The 9,909-nt window shown below is 44.3% G+C and overlaps 2 protein-coding genes across 2 annotated transcripts; one reads left to right on the forward strand and one right to left on the reverse strand.

Annotated features, from left to right (window-relative positions):
* Positions 1-477: 477 nt before the first annotated feature.
* LOC129743475 (uncharacterized) lies at positions 478-6,668 on the reverse strand. Its single transcript, XM_055735510.1, has 3 exons — positions 6,643-6,668; positions 2,345-5,364; positions 478-2,285 (listed from the first exon to the last, which is right to left on the reverse strand). The coding sequence occupies exons 1-3, from the start codon at positions 6,666-6,668 to the stop codon at positions 478-480; spliced, it is 4,854 nt and encodes a 1,617-aa protein (XP_055591485.1).
* A 272-nt stretch (positions 6,669-6,940) lies between these two features.
* Positions 6,941-8,866, forward strand: LOC129743476 (pickpocket protein 28-like). The gene is made up of 2 exons (XM_055735511.1): positions 6,941-8,418; positions 8,608-8,866. The coding sequence occupies exons 1-2, from the start codon at positions 6,941-6,943 to the stop codon at positions 8,864-8,866; spliced, it is 1,737 nt and encodes a 578-aa protein (XP_055591486.1).
* The last annotated feature ends 1,043 nt before the right edge of the window (positions 8,867-9,909 follow it).

Below are 9,909 nucleotides of genomic sequence, written 5' to 3' on the forward strand. Positions count from 1 at the left end.
GGTCTCCAGTTTCGTCAGCATCGATGTCGTCACCGTCAGCAGTATCGACCGGCAGCACGCAGATTTCGGTAACAGCTCGGCGGAACACACCACGCGCAGTTCGGACCAGCACCACGCGCACCAGCCCATCTTCGCCTTTGATCGTTTCGTCTACTCGGCCGAGGTTCCATTGGTACGTGGGTAGATTGTCGTGTCGCAGAAGGACGAGCTTTCCCACGTCGACATTTTTGACCGCCTGTCGCCATTTGGATCGCTGTTGAAGTTGGCTAACATAATCTCTGGACCTGCGCCTCCAGAGTTGTTGTTGGAATCGACGTGTTTCTTGTAGTCTAGTCAGCCTTTTCACCGGTTCTGCTATTTCGGGCTCGGGGATTGAGAACAACGGTTCCCCAATGATGAAATGTCCTGGCGTCATCACTTCAAGGTCGTCGGGGTGGTCTGTGAGGGGGATGAGAGGCCGAGAGTTGAGGGTACCTTCTATTTGGCTACAGCTGTCGAGAACTCATCGTAGGTGTACGATCGTCCTCCGAATATGCGACGGGAATGGTATTTGAATGACTTAACCCCCGCCTCCCACAGTCCACCAAAATGTGGGGATCTAGCCGGAATGAAGTGGAACGAGATGTCCGAATCAAGACAATAGTTGTCCCATTGATTCGTGCGGAACTGCTGCAGGTACTGCTGACGAATTGCTTTCATTTCGGTGTTAGCGCCGACGAAGGTGGTTGCATTGTCGCAATGCAATTCGTGTAACCGACCGCGGCGACCCACGAACCGTTTGATCGCATTTATACACGCAGACGACGTTAGGTTCGGAACGACTTCGAAATGGACTGCCTTAACCGAAAGGCAAACGAATACCGCGACGTACATTTTTAGGCTTGCCCCCCTCCCGTACAACGGACGAACGTTAAATGGCCCGCAGTAGTCCAGACCACATCTGGAAAATACTCGAGCTGGAGTAAGTCGCACTGCCGGTAGAGGACCCATTTGTTGGTGTGCTAGTGTAGGTCGACAGCGAAAAAAAGTCACGTAATTTCTGACTATCTTGCGGACTAGGATTCGGCCTTGCAAGGGCCAAAAGCGCTGTCTCATCGTTGCAAGTAGGAGAGATGGTCCTGAGTGAGCAGTTTGCAGATGCAATGATCGTGCCAGCAGCAAACTTAGTTTTCCGTCGGCTGGGAGAATGTATGGGTGTTTTGAATCGAACGATTTGTTCAAATTGCGCAATCGACCGTCCAAACGTAAAAATCCTTCGCTGTCGTAAAGAATATTCATGCCCTTAAGAGGCGATTTGGCATGAATTTCTAAGGGTGTATTTGATTTTTTACTCACTTGCACTTGATGGAGCTCTGCTTGGAAGCCACTAGCTTGTTCGAGACGTATCAACGCTTTCAATGCGTCTTCAATTTCCGACGGAGTCAAAACTCCAACACGACGAAAACCAACTGGCAGGCGAAAATTGTGGTAGAAACGAAGGCACCAGGCAACGACCTTCAGCAGTCGGCTGAGTTCGGCAAATCGTGAGAGCAACGAGTCATCTATTGGAGTAGCCAACATTGCGACAGTGTAACGTTGACGCTTTTCAATGTTCATCTCGTCTCGGTCCACAGACTGAAGGTTGGAGGTTGGTAAAACAGGTGGCCAGAACTCCGGAGCGGCCACGAGAAAGTCTGGTCCATGCCACCAAAGATCGTTGTCGAGAATCTGGGAGGGCCATGCCCCTCTAGAAAGGATATCAGCTGGGTTGACATCGGTGCGAATGTGTCTCCACTGGGAGTTTTTTGTTGACCTCTGTATTTCGGCAATTTTATTCGAGACGAAGGGTTTCCAATCTGGGGGTGGAGATCGAATCCAGTGTAGCACGACAGTTGAGTCGGACCAAAACACCGTTGGTCCATCGAATTCTGTTGTTGTCCGTAGTTTCTCCATCATCTGGCTGGCTAGAACTGCCGCACACAACTCAAGTCTCGGAATGGTCAGATTGCGAAGAGGTGCGACGCGAGACTGAGCGATCAACAGCTGGCTATGAGTGCGATCATCTGATCCCTTGCTTACCACATACACACAGCATCCATAGGCACGTTCCGACGCATCGCAGAAACAATGCAATGTGAACTCATTATCGACGTTAGCCAAAACACGACGGGGGATGGAGAGACGTTGGAGATCTTGTATACCATCACGAAATTCATTCCACCAGGAGCGATCGTCTTCGGAAAGTGGAGCATCCCACTCGACACTTGCAGCCCATAGTCGTTGCACGAACACTTTACAGTTGACTACTACAGGCCCGACGAGACCATGGGGTCATACAATTGCGACATTTCGGATACTACCACACGTTTCGTAACTGGGTTGGCGGTACACAGCGACGGAATTTTAAAGCTGAATGTATCTGTTTGGAGGTTCCACAAAAGGCCAAGAGTTTTTGTTGTTGTTGTGGACTGACCGATCTCGGTCTTCGACGAATGATTCCAAAGTTCTTCGGGGACATTTTCGAGAACCTTTGGTTGATTACTACACCACTTGCGCAAAGTGAAACCAGCTATTTTCAGCATCACTACAAGTTGACGACAGGCTTCGGTTGCTTCGGCTAAATCATCGTATCCAGCTAATGTATCATCCACGTACGTTCGATGCTTTACGATTGAGGAGGCGAGAGGGTGATCATGATGATAATCGGCAGCAAGCTGGTTGAGTACGCGCGCGGCATGATACGGTGAACTGGCTAGACCGTATGTCACAGTCTTGAGTTGGTAGACTTGGGGGGGTAAGGAGGGATCTTTTCGCCAAATGATCTGTTGATATTTTCGGTCGTTTGGATGCACCCATACTTGGCGAAACATTTTTTCTATGTCTGCAGTGAAGACATACTTCGGCTTTCGAAAGTTGAGAACTGTAGATAGAAGAGCCGGTTGTACCATCGGGCCTGTGTGGAGAACGTCGTTCAGAGACAGCTGACCCGATGCCTTGCAGCTAGCATCGAACACGACTCGTGTTTTGGTGGTGGTATTATCAGGGCGTCGCACTGCATGGTGCGGAAGAAAGAACTGCGGGCCCGCGACGCGACGGCACACTTCCATATGGCCCAACATCACATACTCCTGCATAAATTTCTCGTAATCTTCTCGCAATTGCTGATCAGCTGACAGCCTCTTCTCCAATAGCAGAAAACGACGAACAGCTGTGCTGTATGAGTCACCCAACAATGGAACTAGTTCTTCGCGAAGAGGTAGTCGAACCACATATCGGCCGTCGTCACTCCGCGAAAACGTTTTTTCGAAGTGCGTTTCTACCTCCTTTTCATCCGCGGTTAGCGCTTTTCCGACGTCGAAATTGTCCACTTGCCAAAATCGTTCGAGTTGTTCGTTTAAGTCCGGTGGCTGCATTATGGCGGTGTTGCATATCGATGTGTTCACGGATTGGGAAATTGATTTTCCGGACACTACATACCCCAGAACTGTGCGCTGTAACAATGGCAGTCCTTCGCCAAGGAGGATTTGGTGTGATTCGAGAAGCGAGAAGAACAGTTCAGCGCCAATTAATAGATCGATTCCGTGGGTAATATTGAATTTCGGATCAGCAAGAGAAATGTTGCGAGGCATTTTCCAGTCAGAAATATTAACGTTCCGACTGGGCAAACAAACCGTTAGTTTGGGCAAAACGAGACAGTCGAGTGTAAATTCGATTTGATTGAAGCGAGAAGTGATTTTTGCATGTACTTTATAATGGACATTAACTGTTGCTTGTCCGATACCGCAGATGGGTAAGTTGATTTTGTTGCGCTTCAGATCCAAATGTTGACATAACGATTCGGATATAAAATTTGATTGCGATCCACTATCGAGTAAAGCGCGTGCGAGGTGATAATTACCGTGGCGATCCAATATTCGCACCAGAGCGGTAGATAGAAATATAGTGGCATTTTCCGGAGAAGTGACTTGTGTGAGTGATGTGGGCTGTTCTTGGGGGGAAGGTGGTTCATTTTCGAATGACGACGAATATTGCTGCGACGCGAGAAGAGGGCATTCGACAACCTGCTCTTCCGACCGTGAGAGCAACCCAAACGACGATTCACCACTCGATCGGGTGTGGGTAACCGGCGACGACGAATTTGATGCACACGATCGCACCACCGGCGGTGCTCGCGATACCAAGAACGATTGTGCTGATGACGTGTTGGTAGTCACAGCAGTCGACACAGCTATGCAGGTTTGTGGAGTCTCACTTTCATTTACTTCTTCAGAAGTTGTGCCATTAAAGTTTCGAGGAGGGAGATGAAGCAATGTATGATGTTTCTTGGCACAACTTCTACACACACTACTGCGACAGTCTTTCGCTAAGTGCCCACTTCTCAAGCAATTAATACAAAGACGATGAGTTTTCACAAAGTCTAGACGAGAGTTCGGAGTAAGCTTGAGAAAAGTGGGGCACTGCGAGAGTTGATGTGCCTGTTTACAACTTAGGCACTTCACAACATTTTCCGACACGACATGAGATGCAGAGGATTTTCCTCTAGTGTTCTTCATTTGCACACTTGTGTTCGTGTTGGTTAACACTTTGCACTTTTGGAGCATTCGAGACCTCTTATGGATGAACTCATACAACTGGAAGTAAGTGGGAGATTCCTGTTCTTGGCACTGCGTTTCCCACTCCATCAGGGACTTTTCATCGAGTAAGCTACTCAAATGCTCGACGAGAAATGAGTTCCAGTGTTCACTAGACTGCTCCAACTTATCGAGAATTCCCACGTGTCGGTTGAACTCATCAGCTAATTCAGCCAATCCAACGGCAGATTCCCGCCGCATTGCGGGGATTTTCAAAATGGCTGACATATGACGCTTTATAAGAAAGTTTTTATTCTCGTATCGATCACAAATTGCTTTCCACGCAATCGCGTAATTGTCGGCGGAGATCGCGATTGAGGAGATGATACGAGAAGCTTCACCCTTCAAGGAACCACGCAAATAGTTCAATTTTTGCACAGGAGATATCAGATTGTTCATATGAATCACTGATTTGAAAAGATCTCTGAACTCGATCCATTCTTCGGGATTCCCGTGGAATTCAGGGAGTTTTAGTTCAGGAAGTTTCACGGAAAGAGTGGGGTTCACAGGGGGCACGACACTTTCGGGAATTCTTCGGCTAAGGACAGGTGATGCAGATCTCGGAATTTTACTATTTAGCGAGGCTTTCAGCTCGTAGTACAGAGTCTGAAATGTTTGTCGAGATTCTGCGAACACTTCTTCTTCACCCTCCATTAGCTCGATTTCTTCTTGGACGCTTTCGAAGCTCATCCAAACGCTCGATTCGCACTGGAACTTGATTTGCTTGTTCCACAACGTAATTGGAGTCAAACTCCTGGATCAATTTAGCAGATCCCAAAATATTGTTTCTTCTGCGAATCAGCGTTTCTAATGGCAACGTATTCTTTTTCACGACTTTCTTTGACGGAGCCTTTTGTGAGCCAATATCACTCTGTTAACCACTTTTTTCACGAAATTTCACAATTTTACAGTGGCAGCAACTCTAAGCTGGATTCTTGCAATTCTATCGCGAATTTATCAACGGTATCGAATAAAGAACTAACACCGACGACAATTGGTAAGGTCGGGCTAGGATTATGAGGAACCGTAACTTCACTACACGTGGTTGCTCTTCCAGCACAATTTTTGGGAATTTCTTCTCGGGTTTCGGCACCAGAATGTTAGCGACATTATCCGCGCACTGTAAACGACGATTTTACTGGAAAATTTATGCTTCCCGTAACTGTAAGTCTAAGAAAAACTTTCCTTAACTAGAGACTTAGCTTGGTGAAATTTCGGTACGACGAATTAAAAACGCGTGGTTTTAGAGTGACAATTATAATTCAAGAGTTCTTGTACAAAATTTGTGTGTTATATTTATACCTTCTTGGTTGGTATGTATTTGTGTTTTTGTGTAGAGTTACAAAGATAATGTATTGTGTTTTATGGGAGAAATAATTTGTATTTTGTAAGAACATATTCTGATGATCTCTGGAACAAAATTTGTTGCGGAGACAGTTACAATATGATTTTGAATTTTTCGTTTTGCGTAAAAGCACAAAATTATTACTAAGAAACTGCAATGAACTGTCCAGCATTTCATTCATGATTGTCTATCAATAACGAACATTATGAACAATGATGCGAGGATAGACGGTAGTGAATGATTCTGGGAACGACGTTCAAAATATATGTCGATCACCGTTGATTAGCCACGTGACGAATAGCAACGGTAGCCCCCGATGCGGCATTGTATATTTTTATGTATCTAGTTAGTGTTTATGTTCGACAAACATTCAACGAATACGATTACCACGTGCGTATCACAGCACTCGGATGTGTAAGTATTCTAGCTTGAAACGAATCCTGATTGCTTTTGTTGGACGATTTTCCGAACATTGAAATACGGTGTTAGCTTTCTCAATTCTTCGCCTATAACCCGAAGATAGCTGGGGCTAATGTTCATTATTTCTTTTGTGTGAGTACACTCATTTGTTTTGCCACGCATTTGATAAACTTCAAAAGTTTTTCAACGAATTGTGTCGTGTGCTTTAGTGGTTCATTTGTTCTTGTCCACCCTCTACTTGACTGCATAATCGATTCAACACGGTACCGCAGTCGACATTGGCTATCGAGCATTTTGCAGGTGAACTACTACTGGCCTAACTAGAAGCAAGGGAAGAATGTTACCAATTGATAAGTGCATATGACAAATTATAGAATCGCTTATATGTTAACAAACATACATGGATTCAAATTTACACCTCTGGTTTGCTAACATCTAGTGCTGCGTGTTCAAGAACGGCAACAGCCTGTCATTATGCCTGACTTATGAATTCTTAATATCATTTGAAAAAATATCAAAAGCTCGGTTCCCCTGAAAAGCTGTCCATTATTTTCGAACCAGTGTCATGGCAGGCAAAGCAAAAAAAAGAAATTGGACTCATGGATTGGGTCCTGAATTTAAAACGATCATACTGGGACCACCTCTTTACCCGAGAGAGCCTATTCAGCATGCAAGTGATTCACCTAGAGTTAGACAAATCTGGCCAAAAATCAAAGAAGCGTTGAGAGATTTAATCGATGAGTACTGCATCCGAAGCACAATTCACGGTATAAACTACATAGGATCAAAACGATCGATTTTGGAACGATTCTGGTGGTTAGTGGTATTTGTTGGGTCGATCTACGGTTGTTCGCAGTTGATCCAGAATGTCTACAGAAAATGGCACGATCATCCAATTATCTTGAGCTACGACGAAACGCCCTTGCCAGTGTGGAAAATCTCCTTTCCAGCTGTAACAATTTGTCCGGAAGCGAAGATGGAAGCTGAGCTATTCAATTTTACTGACGCATTTTATCGCTACGCACATGGTATTCCAAACCATGAGCTGGATGCCAACAAGCTTAATATGTTGATGGGAATTCTGCAAGTGTGTGACAGTTTTTTCCATTCGCACGATCTGTTCCAAGGACTCTATCTTACTTATAATTTGAGCGTAGATGTTCCATCTGTGTTGAAAAAGTTGATTCCAGACTGTTTTAACACTGTTTTGTTGTGCAGATTGCTCCAATGGGATTGTAAAAATAACTTTTCGGAAACTCTCACAGAGGATGGTATCTGTTACACTATAAATGGGTTTTCTCAAAATGATATGTTTAAACCTGGCGTCCTGCATAATGAATATGTTTACCTTAATGAAACGAAATCATTAGCTAACTGGAGCTATATGTTGGGTTATTCACTTGGTGCATCAATGAACACCTACCCAATACGAGGTCCAGGATCCGGTTCTAAAGCTGCTATGTCGCTAGATTTGTCAACCTTCTACAAAAACACGGATATATACTGTCGTGCTTCTCAGGGTTTCAAGCTCAGCCTTCATCCTCCGCATGTTTACCCCCGAATGTCTAAAAACTTCATTTTGTTAACTCCAAAGCGCGACATGACCATATCCATTCGACCTCGGATCATAATCACTGCTCAGGAGCTTAGAATCTACACTCCCGAAAAACGTAACTGTTACTTTCCTGATGAGCGAAGCCTGATGTTCTTCAGAGATTACGAAGAGAGTAATTGTGAGCTCGAATGCCTTACCAACTATACACTGAAGCAGTGTGGCTGTGTTAGATTTTCGATGCCTCGAACAGCGGCAACCAGAGTTTGTGCGATGCACGAAATGCGATGCCTTGAACGGGCTGAGCAGTCGCAGTTTAAAGGTTCCAATTCCGGAGAAGATTTGGCAAACTCCAAAAACTGCAACTGCATGCCTGCCTGTGACGCTATACAGTATGATGCAGAAAGTACGATAACTACGAACGAATTTGGGAAAACTATTGCTTTGAGGATGTTGATCTTTGATCCAGAGAAGGTGGATGAAGTAATCAAGTAAGTTGTTCATTGGCATTCGATGATATCCACTGTAAAAGTGAACATTTTTTGGCGAATTTCATTACATGAAAGTTTATCACGACCACGAGCGTGATTTAAATCAAAAGAATCCTTCAATCATCTTATCAAGTTGTTCATCCCTCCAAGGTGTTAGGGAAATCAACTTATTAATCTTACTTTTTTCAGAAAACAAATTTCGAAGGTGGAAATTTTCTTCACCGAAGCCCAATACATAACCTCGGAGCGGAGTGAAATATTTGGCATGACGGATCTGATTGCTGGCTGTGGCGGAATCCTAGGACTCTGCCTTGGGGTCAGTTTTTTCAGCATCGTGGAGCTGCTCTACTACTGTCTGGCTCGTCCCGTCATGATGGTGCACGATCTGCAGCAACATGGAGATCGATACGTGTCGGGATCTGGACTTGTGAGGAAAGCGGAATACTAATGGACGATTGTTTTGTTTTTAATTAAAAAATATCTTAGTGTTTTTATGTCAGCTTGATGTGGTTTTAAAAATATTAAAAAGCTTCTTGTTCAAAATGTACATAGCTTCCAATTATTTCAATTGCATCAAAGTTGATAACGGTCATCATCATTCTATTATTTCCCTGAAAAGAGTAGGTAATAACTAAAACCTACACAGACTTTTCCGTTGTGTTGATTCATTTGCATTTTTTTTTTCTAAAAAATTCCTGCAGTCATAAGAGAGACACAAAAAAACATACCGTGACGATGTAAATCCGAACACATGCTAACGAAAAGCAATGAAACGCATTTCCGTCCGTCAAATCAGAACCAAACCGTTCATTCATCAACGGCAAGCAAACATTTCCGTCATAGAAAAACCTGACAGGACACACAGGAAGCAGAAAGTGTAACACAAAAAAACGATCCACATCCGGCAGCAGGACAACGGACCCTGCCCTAATAGAATAACCGTCTATCGATTTCAATTCAATTAAGTTAATCAAGTTATTTCCAATCCAATAAAATTCAATCCCTGCCCTAGGAACGAGAGACAGATAGACGATTGTAGGGATTGAGAGCGAGATAGACAGATTCAAAGCAACAAGAAGGGGGGACTCGTTCTTTTTGGCCGTGTTCAATTTTATGATCGTCATCAGATTGGATGGGAGGATTGATGTCTGGTCGATGAGAGATGGTCGAAAGGGTTTGCTTTTTGGACCGAGTCGAGTATCTACTAGGTAAAGTGAGCTTGTAGGGATTTCGAATGAATGAAGAAGGGCTTCACCGAATTTATGGTTGAAAATTGGGCTCGCTAAAATGGGAACAATGGATGGGTTTTCCGGGAAAATTCCGGATCATCAAGGTGCTTCGTACATCACAGGGTTTGCTTTTTACCTCAAAAGTAGAATATTTATCAAAAGCAGATTTTTTTTTTTATTTATGAGAATGTAAAAAAAAGAGTAAAAGGTAACGTATAAGGGTATATACGGACGATAGTATTGGCGAAAAATTGGCCTCAGC

This window comes from Uranotaenia lowii, chromosome 2, assembly GCF_029784155.1.
Source record: "Uranotaenia lowii strain MFRU-FL chromosome 2, ASM2978415v1, whole genome shotgun sequence".
NCBI classification, from domain to species: Eukaryota; Metazoa; Arthropoda; class Insecta; order Diptera; family Culicidae; genus Uranotaenia; species Uranotaenia lowii.